We start from the raw sequence: 21,864 nt of genomic DNA on the forward strand, positions 1-21,864 counted from the left end.
GTATGTTACCATTTTAACAGTGAACACCAATGATAGTTCACTGGCCATGCAGCCTTCTGCGCACATAGCATTTGGTTCCACAGGTGTGGGTTGCCCTCCAGTGCTCTACCCTAGTGGCATTCTTTATGTATGTGCCTAGATAGTAAATGTTGGCAGGCTATTCCACTGTGTGGGACATCACAACGGAGTGATTCTTTTCTAGCCTGAGGTCCACTTACACTGTGATTTTAATGGGATAGTAAGAGTAAGCAGATTATTTGATAGTTGCGTGAATCAAAGCTGAGTTTGTCCTCCAAACATGTATTTTCCAGCAGTGGTCTCTGGATAGCAATCAAGAGCAGGAGTACTAGCTGATTTCTTTTTTTCTCTCGACTTCCCTAGTCCAGGAGTGCTGAGGCCAATTGTAGCACTTGAACTGCCACCTCAGTTGACGTCAGCTAACTGAGTACAGATCAGGGATGGGAACATTTGGTCTGTGTGGGTAAGTTCCACACTGAACAGTGCATTCACTTCCATTTTGAATGGAATAAGGTTAAGGTTCTGGGTAATGCATTCAATTACGGTAGTGTCCCACTTTGAATTTTACTGATGAAAAAAACGGTTTAAAAATTGCAATTTAGCATCCAAATGTAGTTTGTTTTTTCCTTCCATCTTCCTTTCCTTTGTTCCCCTCTTTCTTTCTCTCCTCCTTCTCTGCCGCACCCCCCCCCCCCCCCCCCCCCGCCACGTGCAACAATATAGTAATTTTAGTTTAACCCCAAGTTAGGAGTCTTCAGTGACCGATGATTGTAGTTTATCGGAATAGAAAACTTGTTATACATTCTCATATTATGCACTAATACAGGATAGTTGCTACTTGCTGACTTCTAGAATAGTTACTGTCTTAATCATGTAAAAATAGATTTAAAAGCCTGAGCACTCTTAAACTGGGAGTAAAATTGATGGCCCCTCAGAGACAAACCTTTTTGTGTTTTTGTTTATTTTCCTAGTTTTTTCTCTTGAAGTAACTAAATCATGCTGGGACACACTATCATTTGTGTAGGAATCTTTTCTCAAGTAGATGATGTTCTTGTGTAAACCTGGAGTGTTTGGCTGTTGACAGTGGAATATACTATCCTGTCCACCTGTGCTCTTTTGAGCCTGAAGATGCTGATGGTTTTTCTTCTGGCAGTGGGTTTACCCATTGAGCCATTAGGATGAACCTTTAACATCATTTATCACAAGTTCAAAATGGGGTCACTACTTATTGTAGCTTAAACCAATGCTTAGACCTAATCAAATTCTTTATTCTCTGGTGTTGTAAAACCAGATATGTTAATCAGTACCACAGCTATGATTTGTCTTTGACTGTAGGTTTCACAACGAATAGGGGCTCCACATGCTGTGCCACATGAAATGAACAAAGGGCCCCAACCTATTGGAGGACCTCCTGCTGCCCCACATCCCTCCCCTTCTGGAATCTCTCAGGTGAATAAAAACTGTTAATTGGTTTTAATTTCTAAATGTTAAATGACTCGGCTGTCAGTGACCCCAAATTAACTTTCTTTTTCATTCTATTTTTAGACTGCCTACCCCTCTGGCCAGACAACTGCTACAGTAGTTTTTGCACCACAGCAATCTCCACAAATGAACACTCCACCACAACCACGGCAGGTAAGAATAGGTTTTTGATTGGAAAAATTGCCAGTAAAGCTGTATGTGAACACATTGTGTAACCCTGTTGAAAAAGGCCTCTGTACTCCTTATCTTAAATAATTGTTGCCGTAGTTTTACAATGTTCTTTTACACTGACCATTTTTGCTGAGCAACCATTCTTCAGGCTGAGTTGAAAACAGTCTTCACTGTTCTATGAGGCCTCTGTTAGTGCTGCCATCTGGATCGCCAGCCAGGTGGCTGCCATTGCTAGGGCAAGACTTCTGCATCCTGGCTTTCTAAACTTCTCCATGATTTCCCAGCAGAGAGCTGATGAAGGGCCTTGCATGCCAACTGGGCTGGGATGTTTTGGTGTAAGCAGAGTTAGTAAGTTTTCAGCGAGCAGCATTTTAATCACTGCATTAGATTGCCTGTCCTACTTCTGCTAATTCTGTTTTTGAAGTTTCAATATTGATTAAAAGATAAAAATGGTTATCTAAAACATTTTGCCTTTACAAGCCACTTTTAGGAAACCATTATCCACATATGGCCCTCAAAAGGTTATTTGGTGGTTCTTTTCAGCAGCAATGTACCTTAACCTTAAAGCACATGTTGCTATCAGTGTGATGCTTTGAATACTCAAAGCAGCCATCTGAGAAGAGCCTTTCAAATTTTCAATTAGTACTTAATTAAAGATTGCCCTGTGGCTTAGTTAAATTTAGTTGAAACTGTCCGAACACAATTCCCATGGGGTCGTCTTAGTTATTTGTGAAGTTTCTCAGCGGTTCAGCCTGGATTGGGTTTCATGTTGAAGGGAGATCACACCCAATGGTGAAGTTGATACTGAAATTAATTGTGAACTGTTTTATTTCTCCAGTTAGTGTACTTTGCATTCTATTATTTAGGCAACCTGGGTTGCCAGTAAACCTAAAGATTGTGGGTAAGTTATCACTAACTTAAAAATTGGCTCGTGTGCAATAATTATCATCTTCCTCTTGAGCTCCTTCAATTTTCTGTTTCTCCCCATCTCTTCTGAAGGCATTGACCAATGCTGAGGTTTGGGTCCAAGGGTTCCAGCAGCTCTACAGTACTTCACCCAATGACCATTTGTCATGTATAAGTCTGGCCAATAAGTGTTGGCAGGCTACTTAGACAGCTCGGTCTTGTTCTAACACAAGATGTCGTTCTTATGTATATAGGCAGGCAGAGTTTAAGCGATTTGTATGGTTGATTGATCGCTCCATCTCTGCCTGCTTTCTGGTGCTTGCTCCCCATCTGTTGCTTGCATTCTTCTTTCTCTCACTCCCCTCCTATCAGGAGCGACTAGAAAACAACCCGGAATACAAATCATGGCTGATTCTCTTTTTCTGACTTTGCGTCCTTCTGCTCTTGCTAGGGGTGCTGAGCCAATTTTAGGTCTTATGCTGAGATTAGCTAATTCAGCAAAATCATGGGTTAAATCTAGTGAGTGAATACTGTACTAGGTGGATGCATTCATTCATAGAGCTGTCAGATCTGGTGAGTTTCATCAATAATAAAAGGGGTGGGGAAGAAAGATGAATGATAAGGGAGTCCTCCATAGTTCTGACTGGGGAGGGGGCAGAATGAGCTGTTATACCAACAAGTGATTTGCTTAAGTGAGCACATAGCACTTGACCAGAGGAAAGTGAAACCGATCCAAAACATTCACCTAAATAGGTTAGCAATGAACTAGCTTTAGTTTCCCATTTAAGAATGGATATTAACAATAGAACTATTTTCTTGTCACAGTTAGTATTCATTAAGTATTAAATTCTGCAGGAAAGCTACCATTTTTATCACATTGCAAGGCCAACTGCTCTTGGATAAACAATATTTGATGGTTCACCTCTAGAAAGACAGCATACTTTAAAAGTCTAATAGATTATCTGAATTTGCTCATGGACTTGAACGCTGAGCATATTTTGGCTGATGTTTTTTAACTCGTCGTTAGGTTTATGCAGTTACTGATATTTTTTTTTCTGGCAATACTGCCTGTTTGGTGGTTTGGTCACAAGGGATAAGTGGTAATTCTTGCCAGGACAAACTAGATAAATCCATTTTCTGTTAAATTGATCAATGGAAGTGTGTTAGCATTTCCATATGAGCATAGTTAACTGTGTGGCTATGAGAAAGCAGGAAGTCTGATTTTTAAAATTTATAGTTTTTTTTTTTCCTACTACCTTGTAAAATCATTAGCCTTGAAACTTTCAGGATTAACATGCAAACCTGAGAAGCTTGTGAATGTTTTACTATAAACTGAGGCTATCTGACTAATCTTAAATTTGACTTTTATTTCTTACTTCCCTAGTTTGCTGCAGGTCCTCGAGCTTTACATCAGCAGGTACTAACCAATTAACAGACTGCATGTAATTGCATACTACTCCATGCAATTCCATGTAAATTTACACGTGCTAAGATTTTAAAAAATGGCTTTCAGTGCATGTCTGGATTTCAATTCCCTCTCCCTTCACATACTGTATATACTCGCATTTAAGATGAGAAGTTTATATTCCTGCTGAAAAGTGGAAGGGGTGGGGAGTTGGCAGGACATTAGGGATAAAAGTCGAACTTAGGTGCTACCCACATTCAGATTTCTTCCTCGCAGAGAAATTTCTAGAAAGACTGCAGCAGCACCACCATGTGAGTGCATTTCTGTCAGCTGTTGCTCAACCCTCCAGGGAGATGATACTTAAATGGCAGCTCGCCCTCCCAACTTCAGTCCTGGCTCCTGCTGCTGATTTTTAAATTGCTTTTCATCTTGCTGGGCAGTCTACAAATTTAAAATCAGCATTTGGTGCTTAAAGGTAGGGAGTCAGGAGGAAAAGTCATTTAAATATAACAGCACTAGAGCAGCTGAGTGTAGAACTGCATCTGGCTCCTCCAGCAGCGTAAAATGTAAATGGCACCTCTTTCTCCCAAATTCTGTCCTGGCTCTTGCTGATTTAAAATCTGCTTTTCTCAAGCTATCCTGTTGAACTATCTTGGACTTAAAAGTCAGGAGATTCTGGATTAATGTTTGATGGAGCATTACTATTTAAAAATCAAAGTGCTGGAACAGTAGAGTGCATTCTTATTAGCTGATGCTTCATTCCTCAGGCGCTTCTCAAATAAAGACTTGCATTACGTAGCACCTCATAGCATCACTGAAGTATCCTAAAGTGCTTCACAACAAATTATTTTGAACTTCAATGATTGTTATGGACAATACAGCAGGCATTTTTGCACACAGTGAAGCCCACCAACAGCAGTGAGATGGATGATCAGTTAATCTGTTAATGGTTGAGAGAAGAAAGTAGATCAGAACTCTATTTTCCTTTGAATAGTGCCCTGAGACCTATTACAAATTGAGACAAATTATTCACCTGAAGCATGGCGCCTCTTATGCAGCACTCCCTCAGTGTTGCACTACTTGAGTGTCAGTGTAGATCATGTGCTGAGGTTTTGGAGTAGGGTTTGAATCCACTATCTTAAGATTTGGCGGCAAGTGTGCTACCAACTAAGCCAAGTGGACAGTTAAAGAATAAATAGAAAATAATGGGTTCAAGTCCCAGACCATCATTTGACAGAAGCTGCTAATTGCAGTTGGGCTCAATTTTTCCCACTTGTTTGCTGGGCCACTAGGGAGTGCACTGTGCTTGTGCAGTTGGATATGTAAAAAGGAAAAAAAACTGAAAAGTGAACGTCTCCTTATTAGCATTTGCTGGGCGCCTCTATGGAAAATCTACCTCATGATCCTGACTGAAGCCCAAGAGTTTGCAGCAGATTTAAAATCTGAGGCAGCCCAGATTGATAGGGATAGAAAAGATTTTAAATCAACAGTGGGAGCCAGGGCTTAAGTTGGAAGGAAGAGATACTGTATAAACATAGTGTTGGACAGGCAAGTAACTGCCAACAACAATTGATGATGTGAATAAAATGAAATCTGTTGGAGAATATGTGTTTGTGGATGCCAGCTGTTTGAAGAATAGGAGATTTATAAAACACGTGGGGGTTTTCAGGTTGAAATATTGGGGCAGGGAATAAGAGTTGTCTTGTCCATGTCTCACCTTGTACGCGAGTATATATGCTAGCCACATATCCTTATTCAAAGAGCTTAAAACAATAAGCTTACCTTTGGGTAATTGTAGTGAGAATTATAAAGGTTTTGTCCTCCACTTTAATGTGTGCATTGTTGCCATTGATGCATTTTTAGTGAAATATGATATTAGTTCTTAAAAATGGTGATTTCAAGAATATGGAACATAGGAACAGGAGTAGGCCATTCAGCCTGTTGAGCCTGTTCTGCCATTCGTTTAGATCACTGCTGATCTGTATCTTAACTCCACCTACCCGCCTTGGTTCCGCAACCCTTATATACCCTTGCCTGACAAATCTATCAATCTCAGTTTTGACATTTTCAATTGACCTAGCCTCAACAATTTTTTTTGGGGTTGGGGGAGGGAAGAAAGAGTTCCAGATTTTCACTCACCCCTGAACAGCCTAGCTCTAATTTTAAGGTTCTACCCCTTTGTTCTGGACTCTACCACCAGAGGAAATAGTTTCTTTCTACCCACCCTATCCAATCCTTTAATCATCTTAAACATCTCAATTAGATCACCACTTAATCTTCTATATTCAAGGGAGTGTGTTTTTAGAATTTTGAATTCATTAACAGTGCTGCATGGTAAGCTAAATTTGAGAAAATTGAGGATTGAAAGTCAACAAGAAAGTAAAGCTGCTAGCTTCGTTTTAAGCATTGCCAGGTGATTAAGATGCACATTTTCTCTGTGAAAATCATGCTTTTCTTAGTGAGTGAACGATACTGATGGATTTCTCCTTTGGCACTAGCTATTTTTCAACACTGAGGCAAAGACATAATTAAAAGGTGACTGGAGCTTCCTGGAATATGTGTATTTTTATGTTTGCACAAACAGCATGTCTCCTGAAAATGAAATTTAGTCATGCAACTGTTATCTTAGAAGATTTGAATGTTCCAAGATCTATTTGTAGCACTGAGTCTTGGTATACTTGTGATGCACTCTGTAGGGAAAGTAGTCTTAGAATATTTTCTGATATGTAGCATCTGTGCAAAAATATTAAAAGATGCTTACTAACATGGCACCTTAAGTATGGTAACTCAAAATAAAATTATACTGAAAAGTTCACATCATGCTCTATGTTGAACTGTAATGTGCTACAAGACTGTAATGTGCTAATGAGTTCTAAAACCACTCCAACTTCAATCCAGTAGTTTTATCAACACCCATTGTCAGATTTATGGTAGTTCTCCATACTGTTAATGTGCTGGGATCTCGAAGTCAAAAGTAGTCTTGTAGAACAGTTTCAGTTGCCGATTCTGGTTATACCATCCTCTCCATTTTTATTTGAGATCCTTCTGACATTTGGTAGTTACAATATATTTATGTTGTGGCAGAGTAGTATGAGAGGATGCTTAATCAAAGTCCTTGGGGATGTGCAGTCTTGGGACAGAAAAGGACAGTTTTAAAAACTATATAGCCTATATCTTGTAGTACTGTACACTCCAACTAAAAATTTCAATGAATGGAAATGTATGTCATCATTTAATGTCTGCTAATCTCTTGCTACTGAAGTACTAAAATGTTTCTCCCCACCACCCACCCCCCTGCTGCCTCAACATACTGTACATTTACAGAATGTGATGCAGAGATGATTTTTCATTTCATCCCTCCCCATGGTATTTGTTCTTTGCTGGAGTATGGTTTCATTTGAAATGCTGGAGATAAACTGTCATGCTTTGCACACCTGAGAACATCCAGATTCTGTAACAACTGGAATTCATTTGAGGAGTTATCTGCTGACTCTTGGAAGGCTATCACTAAGCTGTTTGTAAATTTATGTGCATTTGTTCAGCAGTGGTAAAATACATGGGTCAGTCAATTTTCTTTTAGCTTCTACACATGAAAAGTGAGGCTTGTTATCATTTCAACAGCATATATATCCTGGTGATAAATATTTTATAAGTCTTTTCTGATGGGGGCCCTTTGTGCTTTAATATGATTTCCTTGAGTGGGCTAAAATGAACACTACAGTAGTAAATTATGGAAAATAAATTACTTAGTGCAATGCTTTGCACATCTTCATTTGCAACAATTCAGAGTACATGCATCTTTATGTAACTACATGTTCTTGGTAACAATTTGAAGAGCTTGAATGAGAATGCCAGCTGAGTGATCCTTAACCTCTCTATTTGGTCATTTCTAGTTGAATAATAGGTAACGGATGTACTTGTTGCCAGGTCCTCCTTTTGGTTTTGTTTGATTCCTGATTGAGGCAGATATTCTTGCATATCATAGAATGATTCAGCACATAAGGTGGCCATTTGGCTCAATGTGCCTGTCCCCATAGCCCTGCACATTTTCCCCCTTCAAATATTTATCCAAATCCCTTTTGAAAGTTGTTATTGAATCTGCTTCTGCCACCCTTTCAGGCAGTGCATTCCAGGTCGTCATAACTCGCTGCGTAAAAATTTGTTTCCTCATGTCGCCTCTGGTTCTTTTGCCAATTACCTTAAATCTGTGCCCTCTGGTTACCAACCCCTCTGCCACTGGAAACATTTTCTCATTTACTCTATCAAAACCCTTCATGATTTTGAACAGCTCTATCAAATCTCCCCTTAACCTTCTCTGTTCTAAGAACAACCCCAGCTTCTCCAGTGTCTCCACGTAACTCAAATCTTTCATCCCTGGTACCATTCTAGTAAATCTCCTCTGCACCCTCTCTAAGGCCTTGATATCCTTCCTAAAGTGCGGTGCCCAGAATTGGCTACAATACTCTAGCTGGGGCCTAACCAGTGTTTTATAAAGATTTAGCATAACTTCCTTGTTTTTGTACTCTATGCCTCTATTTATAAAGCCAAGGATCCGGAGTGTGCCTTTTCAACTTGTCCTGCCACCTTCAAAGACTTGTGTACGTACATCCCCAGGTTTCTCTGTTCCTGCACCCCCTTTAAAATTGTACCATTTAGTTTATTTTGCCTCTCCTCATTCTTCCTACCAAAATGAATCACTTCACACTTCTGTGTTAAATTTCATCTGCCATGTGTCTGCCCATTTTACCAGTATGTCTGTCCTCCTGAAGTAGGTGAATATCCTCTTCACTTGTTTATTACATATATATTTGTATCTAAAGTAACCAGTAGAATCCAGTACACACTACTAGTGAAGTTTCTCTATGCAGCACATATACATTTAAGCTATTATATGTACATTATGCTGAGATACAATGAATGAAATACTTTGAAGAGCTCATGTAGTTGCTCAGGAAATTCCTCTCCCCATCACAAAATGAATGAGGGGTGGGTGTCATTGTTCGCTTTCCAGAGTATAAAAGTGAAGGGCAGTGGATATTTCAGTTGTATAGTCTGCTCCCAATAATTGTCATTTTTTTTGCACTAAAAAAATTATCCAGTGTTTTGAATGAAGTATCTTCGTATTAAGAGAAATGGACTGCATTAGTAAATAAATACACCTAAGCCGTAGCTTGTTTTTCCTTCTCTGCATGTGCATTCTAAACTTTGCAATGCATAATTTTGATTCTAGTACAGTGGCAGTTTTGGAGAATGCTACTTCAATCTTGGAATGTTCCTATGGCCATATGGTTCCCTTTAAATACATTATTACTAGGGATTTCTCTAAGTGAAATTGATTCAAACCATAGAAAGCTTGTCACAACTTTTTTCCATTTCTGTATATGGTTTATGTAACTGAGAGAATGAGTATTCTTAGACATCAAAGCATTTCTAGACTTGCATTTTAGCTTATCCCTTATAGTTAAAATTATTGATGTAAAATTGCATCCAGTTTTGTGTCAGTTGTATTCAGAATTAATTATGTCTAATGGCAGATTTACAGGACAAAAACATTGTCGGGTGACTTAAAAATCTTTGATTAGAGCTGAAAATTTCCAATATTGGGTCTAATATGAATACTGCATGGTATACGTGTGGCCTGTGTTTATATTGTGGTTTTCTTTCTCTTCACTGTAGCAATACTACCCAAACAGAGCCCAGCAACAGAATAGTGCTTCCAGGGTTCAGAGTAGTGCAACGACTCGACCCGTGGCCTCTGCTACCCATGTCTACCCACCTGGCTCACAGACTATAATGATGATGACCCAACAGATACCCGCATATCAGTCATCAGGACCTTATTATGTTCCAGGCCAGGCAAGAACCTTTTATACATGGGCATTGTTAATTTTCTAGTTTACTTTCAGATACTGCTAGTTTTCTGAAACTTATTTTTAAGCTGCCAAGTAATTAATATAGTGTTCAAAAACCAAACTTGCAACATGTTAAATTGAACCCCTGTGCTGTTAAGATAACACAAAATTTCATGTATAATGTTGCTGCAAGAACTGCTTTCGTTTATCAATTCTGGGCAGTTACTTTTGGAGATAAACGTACAGCTGAAGGCCATTTCATCCATCATGCTAGTCCCCTGTTCTCTTTCCCCCCCCCCCCCCCCCCCCCCCCCCCCGGAGCAATCCATACAAATCCCATTAATGAGTTGTTCAAAACTGCATGCTATTCCTACTGTGGCCATTTCTTTCAATAATTTCCCTTGGGTTTCATGATTGACTTAGCTTCAGGAGCCAGTTGTGATAAAGCAATTCATTTCTTAATAAATCATTGGGTGAATAATTCTTTCTAATTGTACCCAATTACACCTGTGGTACTAATCCTGCATTTCTATCCCCTTGTTAGTGATTCGCCAACTATTAGAAATAATCTTTTTACTGTTCTCATATCAATTCATAATTGTGAATACTTCCATTATATAACCTCCTAACTCCTTAACCTCGTCTGCTCCAGTGACATCACAAGAAAAAAAAGTGCAAACTATATCCCCTCATCCCTGTAATCATCCAAGTGAATTTACATTACACCTTTTCCATAGCTTCAATATTCTATCTATAATGGGGTGCCCAAAACTACACCTGATACTCCAGTTGTGGCCTAATTAATGCTGTGCACCAATTCAGCACTGCTACTGTGCTTTTGTAGTAAATATCCTGTTATGTATAAAACCCATAATCCAGTTTGTCCTTTTTTATAGCTTTTTCCTTTTGATGGTCTGTATCTATAAGAACATAAGAAATAGCAGGAGTAGACCGTACGGCCCTTCGAGCCTGCTCCGCCATTCGATAAGATCATGGCTGATCTTCGACCTCAACTCCACTTTCCTGCCCGATCCCCATGTCCCTTGATTCCCCTAGAGTCCAATAATCTATCTATCTCAGCCTTGAATATATTCAATGACTCAGCATTCACAACCCTCCGGGGTAGAGAATTCCAAAGATTCACAACCCTCTGAGTGAAGAAATTCCTCCTCATCTCAGTCTTAAATGGCTGACCCCTTATCCTGCGTCTATGCCCCCTAGTTCCAGACTCTCCAGCCAGAGGAAACGATCTCTCAGCATATACCCTGTTAAGCCCCCTCAGAATCTTGTATGTTTCAATGAGATCACCTCTCATTCTTCTAAACTCCAGAGAGTATAGGCCCATTCTACTCAATCTCCTCAAATTGTACTACCACGTACTTATCACCATTGTATTTGTCAGCTATCTACTCATTTTCCAACTCTGTCATTCCCTTCCGGTAGACTGCTGCATTCTTCCTCAGTTTGCTATGTCTCTTATTTGGTACCAGTAAGTCTTCCTATTCCGTCTATGCCTGTGTCCAGATAATTTGAGTAAATGGAGAATGAAGTCTCAGTACGGATCCTCAGGTATTCCTATCTACATTTTATCAATCTAAAAAAACAAATATTTGCCACTGTTCCTCTAAATGTTAGAAAGCAGCTATTCTGCTGCCACTTTATCTAGGTCAGGTGCTTTACTTGAGGTTAATCTTGCTAAAGAGCATCACTGAAATCAGTTGCTTCATTAACTTCTATTAATTACTGTTTTTAAAGCAGTGAAGTTGTCAATGAGCCAGCTGGTATGAATATGATAAATTACTCACTGGCTTTTTGGATCTTTTTCTTTTCTGATTGCCCACCTTCTGTTCATATTGAAAATCCGTGGTGATATTTGTAATCCAGCTTCCTATTGTACAGGTCATTCTACAATGGAATCAAATATATTCAGCTGCAATGTATAGATTAATAACTAAAATGTATTGGTGCAGAGCACTAAACAGTAAATTAATAAAAATATCACCTGGTGTGATCATTTACAGTTGGTATAGAAGTAGTCAATCTTGTAGGATAAACTTGCTTTCATAGCTGAAAGTTAATGTGAAAGAGTGAAATTTTTTTTTTACAGTTTCGTTCTTCATTCGTACAGCCAACTCAGCAGTATTCTGTTCCTCCTGGAACCGGATTTTATTCAAACCCAAATCCTGGGGAGTACCCTTATGGTAAGATTTTGACACTCAATTGGGATTTGAAGTAATTGTCGAATCACACTACTCGCTGGTTGTTGTAGACGTCGTGTGAATTAGAGAGAGAGAGAGAAATTAGGAAGAAGTGTGGTGACTTCTACGTTGTCGTGAAGTATAACTACAAACAGAAAAAAACCTATCCCAGTTACAAACTTGGTATTTTGGGGACCAGGTGGAAAGTGTGAAAACATACTACCCTTTCACCTTTGCATCCAGGTTTCAAATCAAGCCCAGTCTGATGGCATGGAAGTTTCCTGTCTGATAAATGTATGTTTGGCCAGTCACCTCTACCTAATGGACATGAATCCATAGCATTAACCTGCCGATAATTCAGCTCAAATGGCATATTAAGCCTTGGGTACTACAGATGTGTGGTGTGGTCAAAATTTGGGGATGAGGCATGTTTTAGTGGGTTAATTTACTTCTGGCTAGTCAGTACCTAATTTGAGCATTCAGTGCTGGTACTGAGTTAATTTTGTTTCATGAGCAAAGACACAATTTCATTTTATGAATTGGTGTGCTCAAAATTAGAGATTTTCAGTACTGCAGAGTGGGATCTTGTCACTTTCTGCACACCACTAAACATCAAGTACTGACTGGTCAGAAGAATAAACCTGCCTGCGCGTGACCCCAATAATATTCCTTGGCCCCATCCTCCACGTTCTACTGCATTCTTGTGGTCTATCTAACGCAGCCTTGAATTGACAGTTTTTGTACTATAACCTAGTTCTTACCAGGCGCTGGATTTAGATTGCTAGAACACTTAATTTCAATCCATCAGAGAGAGGATACTTTGTTAGGGTTCATTTTGAAATCTCTTCACAGGGTTGTGACAATTCTGCTAGAGTCCAGCAATTTATATTTTTACAATAAGTACATGCCAGATTTCTATAGGGAGATTGCAATATTGATGCAAAAAATGAGTTAATGGCTTTTTTGCTTCTAGTAAATTCAGAAGTGCTGGTTTCAGATGCTAGGCTTAATACATGGTTCAATGCCAGATAACATTTAGTGTCATGTGGTTTGTCATAATGGTGTAACTGTTTTGCAAAGGTAAAGATGTATCAAACAGGATATGAAAATTAGGATTGCTATTTGGGCTAATGCCTACAATTGTACAAAATAGAAAATTTGAATTTAAAAAAAAACTGTTGGTGGGGTAGGGAAAAGAGTGGTGAACCAGTGTGCTGCGCCATGGAATGGCAGAGCACAGATTTGTGTTCAATTTCGTAACATGGTGAGTTTCTCCTTGGTCTTGCTGTCAGGATGATACGCTGAGCAGAAGTTAAATGCTTGCCTAAGTGGAGGAAAGGAAAATTGCAAGGCTTTTTGTATCCATCAAGCCAGTTTCATATTTTCCTGGTCTACTCTAATGCAAGCTTGTTGCTTAAGAGTCCCGTTGGTTATTTGCCCCACCAATCTCTTTATGAATAGCTAGTTTTCATATTGTGCCATTTGAGTGTGAGGCGTCCACAAGTTAGTGTCATGTCTACTTAATAAAATATAGCATTTCAATATAAACTTTAGTAGAAAATTCTAGCATTGTTGGCATGCCATATCTCAGGTTCCTCATTTTCTGGTCTTTTTTTTAGTAAAAATGACACACAATTGTAAGTTCGCTTGAAGTACTTGTAAATCAGCTAGGAATCTTCTGTAGCAAGTATTAAATGCATACCCTTGTAGAGTATGACAATTTAGGTAATGAAAAGTTAAGCAAAGAATTGGCTCTGTTTACAGTAAGTTTAATTTATTAATGGTTTGTTCTGGCTAGCTATGCTCTGCATACCTACCATGCTTTTGGAAATACTGTAATAGGTTGGTATTCAAGTTTAGATTGGCAAGCCATGGTTACTTTCCCTTATATAGTAATTGTTTTGGTATTGTATACTTACGCTAATTGCTTGATTTTAGTTGCACAAAATTTTATTTTATCTTAATTACAAAAGTTTTAGTGAAGCTAATATTTTGCAGTTGTTTTTATTGATACTGATTTTAATTAATGAAAACCACACTGCTTAATAAATAGTGCGTATGTCACCAAACCATTGTGGCTCCAAATTTCAAATTGGGTGACTGCTTAATTTCTGGTTTGGCTGAACTTTTTGTCTTTGAACGTTGTCAATCCAAATGCTTGGAATTCTTGAAATAGTTCAGAATGGAGATGGTAAACAGACATGTGAAGTCAACATTACTGTTAGAACAGAGCTTTGGATAAGAAATTTCACTGTGTACTAGTTTAACTGACATTGTGGCATTTGAGAATATGTATTGGTACATGTGCATGTGGTTTTGAATTGCAGCAAATAAACATTGGTGTGGGAGCATTGCCATATATCAAGTGCCCCCACCCCACTACTGTTGCATTATCTGGATATTAAATGGTTTCTTTTCCAGAAATAACCAGTGTTCTGATGCCAAGCACCTATTTTAATACTTTAAACATACTAAGTGTTTTTGTGTTCATCTATATGATTAGTTACACAGTGATACAGTACCATTGTTGCTAATCTACTAGAGATCAATTTGATTGTAGGGATTAACCCATTATTTTGCATTGGGAGCACCTTAAAAGAGCAGGGCACAACAAAATGCGCACACAAGAATGAGAGGGGGCCTAACTGGAAGAAAAAGTAGCCAGTTGCGTTAGACAGCACATGGGTAACTATTGAAGGGGTTGGGGAAGCAAGCATGCATGTTAATGAAAAATAGTTCCAGCACTAGTGCTGAGGATTATAAGCCACACCTATGGTATAAAAAGCTAGCTACTTTTGAAGATCTAAATCTTGGTTACCAGATGTTGTTTCTATTGAAAATATAATGCCTTGTAAGAGTTGTATGTAATGGTTTATTCTCTTGAAACTGCTCTTAGTTATTAATCAATTGGTGTTGCAGAAGTTTTGAAACAAATACATTAGATTTCTATAATTTGCAAGATGCCTAAGGGCTGTGGAAGTTGTACTGGCTGCTGAAAAGGCCTTGCTTGCAGCATTGTTTTCAAATGATAACACAACAATAATAGCCTGGTGATCTGCTAGCTTGTGGGAATCCTGGAAATTGACCATTATTTAGGGTTGGTGATTTCTTTTGTGAATCGGAAAACGATTGGTTTAAAGGTGATCCACATTTTGTAATTGCCTCAGAACAACGACTCCACTCATGGGGTGGAGGAAGGAAATTAAGTTTTTAGTTTTTGCTTGTTAAAGCATTGTGTACTGGTAACTACTGTACAGTAAGCATGTTCTAGTTGATGTATTGTAAAAAAAATGCTGCTGTTTACCTAAATGTCTGTTTTCACTAAAAACAATAACTCTTAAGATGATAGATATAAGTTCTCTGCAGCTTATCATTTGTACTGCATGAAAGGTGGAAGTTTGCTATATCTTGTACTGCATGCTATGGCTGAGAAAAATGCTGATTTCTTGGATGATACTTCTAATATAGCTCCCTTAGTTAATGGGTCTGTGTGGGCTGAGCTAATAGAGAAAAAAGGTCTCCAATCAGATATGTCTTGAGTCACATGATCTCACAGCAGCAGTAAGGGTCCGCCATTGGTTTCTGTGTCCCAAGGTCAGGGGAGAACATTGGTCAAGCCCCCTGCTTCTGATTGCTATCTATCAACACCTGCAGAAAAGTTTTTGCATAAGGCTGAACAGGATTGGGTTTGGGTTGTGAGGTCCCCAAAGTCAACCTCATGGTTATGGTCTAAGCTCATGCAGCAAGAATGTCCACTTGAGTGAGTTTTTTTTTTATATACGTTCATGGGATGTGGGCGTCGCTGGCGAGGCCAGCATTTATTGCCCATCCCTAATTGCCCTCGAGAAGGTGGTGGTGAGCCGCCTTCTTGAACCGCTGCAGTCCGTGTGGTGACGGTTCTCCCACAGTGCTGTTAGGAAGGGAGTTCCAGGATTTTGACCCAGCGATGATGAAGGAACGGCGATATATTTCCAAGTCGGGATGGTGTGTGACTTGGAGGGGAACGTGCAGGTGGTGGTGTTCCCATGCGCCTGCTGCTCTTGTCCTTCTAGGTGGTAGAGGTCGCGGGTTTGGGAGGTGCTGTCGAAGAAGCCTTGGCGAGTTGCTGCAGTGCATCCTGTGGATGGTGCACACTGCAGCCACAGTGCGCCGGTGGTGAAGGGAGTGAATGTTTAGGGTGGTGGATGGGGTGCCAATCAAGCGGGCTGCTTTATCTTGGATGGTGTCGAGCTTCTTGAGTGTTGTTGGAGCTGCACTCATCCAGGCAAGTGGAGAGTATTCCATCACACTCCTGACTTGTGCCTTGTAGATGGTGGAAAGGCTTTGGGGAGTCAGGAGGTGAGTCACTCGCCGCAGAATACCCAGCCTCTGACCTGCTCTCGTAGCCACAGTATTTATATGGCTGGTCCAGTTCAGTTTCTGGTCAATGGTGACCCCCAGGATGTTGATGGTGGAGGATTCGGCGATGGTAATGCCGTTGAATGTCAAGGGGAGGTGGTTAGACTCTCTCTTGTTGGAGATGATCATTGCCTGGCACTTATCTGGCACGAATGTTACTTGCCACTTATCAGCCCAAGCCTGGATGTTGTCCAGGTCTTGCTGCATGCGGGCTTGGACTGCTTCATTATCTGAGGGGTTGCGAATGGAACTGAACACTGTGCAGTCATCAGCGAACATCCCCATTTCTGACCTTATGATGGAGGGAAGGTCATTGATGAAGCAGCTGAAGATGGTTGGGCCTAGGATACTGCCCTGAGGAACTCCTGCAGCAATGCCCTGGGGCTGAGATGATTGGCCTCCAACAACCACTACCATCTTCCTTTGTGCTAGGTATGACTCCAGCCACTGGAGAGTTTTCCCCCTGATTCCCATGGACTTCAATTTTACTAGGGCTCCTTGGGGCTGTTTGTGTTTGTAGAACAATAGCCCAATATGAGTGAACTCCTTCAGAGAGAGGAAAGAAAAATGTTCTTTGCTTGCAGTTGGAATATGATCTTTCCATGTGTTGGGATGTAGACTAATGTAGGCCAGGGTTTATTTTATTACCTGTGCAGTGAATTCCTGGACTTTGTTGGGATGCAAAATACATCCCTGTAAGGAAGAATCAACTTGGATTGCTCTTTTCCTCTTAGAGTGGGAAAAGCAGAAAAACCTAGGACATATCTCATTTCCAGATGTATTCGAGAGCTTTTGCAAATTATATAGGCTTTGTTCAATTGGAATCTTAGCAAAATATTAAAAAAATGTAATTAACAGATCAAGCAGTGTTATGAAAGCCTCTGTGAACAGAACTGGCTGTCAAAATGATTGAAATCATTAGGATTTTGTAAACCTGAGTTATAATACAATAATGGGAAAATAAATTTCTTTTTTTTTAACATAAACTTAAATCCCAACAAATAATCTCCAGCCATAAAGCTGGCTGTTAATGCTATCCCTATATGTCTCTGTTCTGTAAAATTAACTCAAATTTGAGGGTGTTGCAGAAGATAAACTCAATTGTTTTTAAAGATTAGACTTGGGTGCTTTTTTCTTTGAGCCTTTGACTCTTAACTTGAAATTTCATCAGTTGTTTCATATTTTGAAATGTGTTCTCACGCAGACGATTTTGTTTTTGTGCTCGTCAGTGTAATGGAAGTGCACATTATAGCTTTTAGTTAAAATTCTAATGAGCAGAAGTGCACTAGTAGTTTCACATGCTAGAAATTGTGTACAAAATGCTGACCACTTTTTCCTATCTAGTACATTTTCTTTATTTTTGCTGTTTGATTTGTGCACTGCTGGAGTTTGCAGTTAAATTTTAACAGGGGCCTTTTGAAGTGATTTAGACTTTATACTCTACACACATACTTTTCACATTGAATTGAAGAAAACTAATGGATCTAAGTGCACTTGCCTGAGCTAATTTGAGGGCTGAATACATTCTTCAAGTGTTAATGCTAAATTAGTTAGATTGAAATAGGGTCTTCTGTTGAACTTGTTTTTTATTTCTTGACTGTTCATGCTGTTGATGTATCTATATATAGCCTGTGCTCGTTGGAGTCAACAATGCAGTCATCTGAGTACAAGATCTGTATTCCATGTTCCAACAGCCGCTAGACAGTTTTAAAAACAAAAGTTAAGTGGAAGGGAAAAAAATTAAGTGAGCTGTACATTTTATGCAAGGTAGGTTAATGAATTGTTGAATTTGTGTTAACATTAAATAGCTTACAATGCTTTTTGAATTTTTCTTCAAGTGCTATCCCTGTGGTATTTCATGTTGAAATGTTTACAAGCAGGAGTCCATGTTCATTTCTCAAATATTTGCTTTTTTAATGTTTGTAGTGAGGTGGTTTGCAATTGTCAATAATGTCGTCTTCTTGATTGTGGCTGTTTTGTAGTGAAGTTTCAACTGTTGTGTAGAAGGCTATTTTCATGTTTACTTTTAACTTGTAGTTTGTGCTTCACAGGATTTCTTTGAAATTTTTGCTGGAGTGATTGGTAGATATAGTTTCTGTGACTGCATTTGCTATAAAATTTGAAGTATGTTTTTTGCTTTACGTTTTGTACTATATAATGGATAATGAGTGGGCATTAAAAGTTTGAGCTTCAGATATTAGTTTTCACAGACTTAAAAGTGTAAATATAATTTGTGACTACAGATGTAATTCAGGCACAGATTTGATGCTGCAATAATTTTATGACTTCTGATGTAAAAGTTTCTGATGTAAAAATGGTTTAATCTGACTTTTACACTTCATTTGCTTGAACTTTTTTTTGAGATGGCACAGGTACCCACCTATTTGGACTGGACTCGAAGCTCTTTTTATGATGCATATTTAGGTACCCTAGTCTTCAAGATTTACGACTTTCATATATGCATATGTTTATGATTAAAACTGTACATTTTTTTTAGACTTTCAATGAGATTAATCAACTTTTGAAACCACATGCACTTTCACATATATAAGAGCTTGGAGAAGATGATATTTTGACTTGGATAATTGCACTTCAAATGATCAGTATGTTGAGATTTATGTGCAACATTTTTTTTTGTTAATGTTTTTAATGGATCAAAATCAGGCCATCAGTGTGTTCAGAATTAAAAGCTAAGTTAGCAAAAGATTAGAGAGTGCCCTCCCAGGATAGCTCAATGATCTTATTCACCTAGTATCTGAAGCTTACAGACTGTGAAGGCCCGGATTAAATCCCAGCCATTAAGAGTGCTACAGACTTGCTATTCAGAGTTAGGATGGTGAAAATGGTCACGGTTTCTCAATCCTGATTGCCATTTATTTGTGTGCCTGGTATGGGTAGGGTCCCACTGTTGTGATGCACTTGTGGAATAATGTGCCATTGATAGTCACTGTCAAAGTTCATGCATGTGAATAATGTCCATTTTAGATAAGGTGCTAGAGGGTGCCTAGCAATTGTGGAACAGTACCCTTGCAAGGAATCAAAGCCTTAGTGAGATGAGCAAAAGGAAATCGTAAAAAAATTTGTGTGCACCCATATTCTTAACTCTCTGCGTTAAGACAGGCAGTTAAAGAATTCAGCATCAAAATACAAAAGCTAAGGAGGGGGAAACTTGTCTGAATAACTCCCAAGAAAATTATTTTAAAACTTTAAGCAAATAATTTCATTGCCCATCTACCCAGAATTTGTCTCCTAAGGTTGATATAATTCAAAATATGTTGTCAACTGAAAAATGTCTGTTAGCATCATGGTTCCTAAAGTACTTCCCTGGACTTGTACCAGTGAATTTTGTGCTATCTTGTTTGTGCTGTGATTGCCTTCCAGCGAACACATGAAAGTGTTCAAAGAAATAAAGACACTTGTAGTCTAGATGGAGATTGGATTCTGTTTGGTTTAGGAGGAATTGGAGAGTTTATTTTTAAAGATTGGGCCATACAGCAATTAGATCTGTGTTCCCAAATGTTTATACTCATGGTTTTGAATATGCTTGGGAGGAGAATTGGGTTATGGAGGAGTTAGTGACTGTTTTTCATTTGAGTCTGTGTATAAACCACTGACACTAGTGTCCCCGATGCCGTAACTTAACGGGGTAGAGGAGCCAAGAGAAGACTTGAATTGATTTAAGTTTCTAGCATTAATTTGGTTACATTTGTAAATTGTAAAAATTATAATTTGTTGTAATGAAGTACCTTAAGTAGCAGTTTTTAAAAGCAACCATTAGAGGTTAACTTTGCAACAGGTGGACAATGTGCCCTTAAAGTTGTTGAAACTTTGTCTCTTCAGGAACCTATTATCCAGCAACACAGGGAGTGCAACCATATTCTGCCCCAGTGGCACCTGCCACTGTTATGATAAATCCAGCACAGCCACAAATGCCTCCAAAAAGAGAACGAAAGCAGGTAAGTGTGCTGCTAAACTATCTTTCTATTTAGTAGGTTATTACAGGGATTCTTGCCATGGTGAAGGTCTAATGTTCTTGAATTATTCTCATAACAAAGCTAGGTTGATTGCAAGCTTAGTTAATTTTCAGTAAGATGCTTCTAATGGAAATTAACCATCTCTGGTATACATTCTTCAGAATTAGCTGCTGTTATATTCTAACATGTCTGATACTGCGGATTGATGTGAAAGTCCTTGTGCAATTACTCTAATGTGCTCTGTTGCCTTACAAAAGAATATAATTCACAATACCAATATTTTTTTCTGACTGCAGCATTGTTGATGTGTGTTGCTATTTAAAAGCACTTCATTCCTTAAAATTAAGCCCAGAAAAGGCTTTCAACCAAACATTATCAAGACACTTGAAGATTTTCTGCTTGCAATAGTGCTTTAACTTGTTTATTTTGCTTATCTTGGTATAACACTTCACTACATTTTGGGATCAAATAATAGCTGTTTCTAGCTTAACTTCTAGCAGCTCTACTCATCCCAAAAGAAGGAAAAGGAATATGTAATACTTTTCATGTCCTCAGGACTTCCCAAAGCACTTCACAGCTAATGAATTCGTTTTTGAAGTATTGCCACGGTTTTGTAGGCCAACATGGCAGCCAATATGTGCACACGATTCCATGATTATTGATCAGTTAACGGCTCAGAATTTGCTGGAATGGGGCATCTTACAGCGTGCCCCATAAGTTAGATTTTTTCCTTCACCTTTCAGCTCGAAAGTTCTTTGCAAATTGCTGGAAGTGCAAGTTTATGGCGTCTAGGTCAATAGGGCATCTGGGACCTCCTGAACATTGGGACCAACAGTCTATCTCCTTAACCTATGAAATTTAAGTAAGGAATCTTACAACACCAGGTTATAGTCCAACAAATTTATTTTTAAATCACAAGCTTTCGGAGATTATCTCCTTCGTCAGATGAATGAATGAAAGGGTTCTCAAATCGCATATCTTATACTATGTTGGGACAGCATCACACCAATCAAAAGGTGTCGTTGTTATTCAAACAGGCCAGTCACTGAGAACAGCACGTCCCAGTACACTAGATATACATTGTGTCTGTTACACAGGCAGGCAGAAAGAAACTCAAAATGGCAGAGAGAGAGAGAATTTTAAAAAACATATAATTTTTTCCCCCCTTTTTGCTGGTGGGGTTACATGTAGCGTGACATGAACCCAAGATCGGCCTCAACCGGGATCTTGGGTTCATGTCACGCTACACGTAACCCCACCAGCAAAAAGGGGGGGAAAAATTATATGTTTTTTAAAATTCTCTCTCTCTCTCTCTGCCATTTTGAGTTTCTTTCTGCCTGCCTGTGTAATAGACACAATGTATATCTAGTGTACTGGGACGTGCTGTTCTCCGTGACTGGCCTGTTTGAATAACAACGACACCTTTTGATTGGTGTGATGCTGTCCCAACATAGTATAAG

The 21,864-nt window shown here is 39.0% G+C and overlaps 1 protein-coding gene across 10 annotated transcripts in view; it reads left to right on the forward strand.

The window, feature by feature from the left end:
* The window catches only part of eif4g1a (eukaryotic translation initiation factor 4 gamma, 1a), a 104,050-nt gene that overhangs the window by 19,608 nt on the left and 62,578 nt on the right, over positions 1 to 21,864 (forward strand). For 4 of the 10 annotated variants that reach the window (XM_067995233.1, XM_067995235.1, XM_067995234.1 and 1 more), the window contains 6 exons: positions 1,354 to 1,467; positions 1,564 to 1,653; positions 3,962 to 3,994; positions 9,659 to 9,838; positions 11,942 to 12,035; positions 20,271 to 20,386. In XM_067995233.1, the coding sequence (XP_067851334.1) occupies positions 1,396 to 1,467; positions 1,564 to 1,653; positions 3,962 to 3,994; positions 9,659 to 9,838; positions 11,942 to 12,035; positions 20,271 to 20,386 (585 nt within the window). In that variant the 5' untranslated portion in view covers positions 1,354 to 1,395. Of the gene's footprint in view, positions 1 to 381; positions 482 to 1,353; positions 1,468 to 1,563; positions 1,654 to 3,961; positions 3,995 to 9,658; positions 9,839 to 11,941; positions 12,036 to 18,109; positions 18,198 to 18,715; positions 18,855 to 19,009; positions 19,034 to 20,270; positions 20,387 to 21,864 lie in introns of those variants that run through there. The other 6 variants (XM_067995231.1, XM_067995232.1, XM_067995237.1 and 3 more) reach the window with 5 other exon arrangements.

The sequence above is a fragment of the Heptranchias perlo genome, chromosome 13, assembly GCF_035084215.1.
Source record: "Heptranchias perlo isolate sHepPer1 chromosome 13, sHepPer1.hap1, whole genome shotgun sequence".
Taxonomy (NCBI): Eukaryota; Metazoa; Chordata; class Chondrichthyes; order Hexanchiformes; family Hexanchidae; genus Heptranchias; species Heptranchias perlo.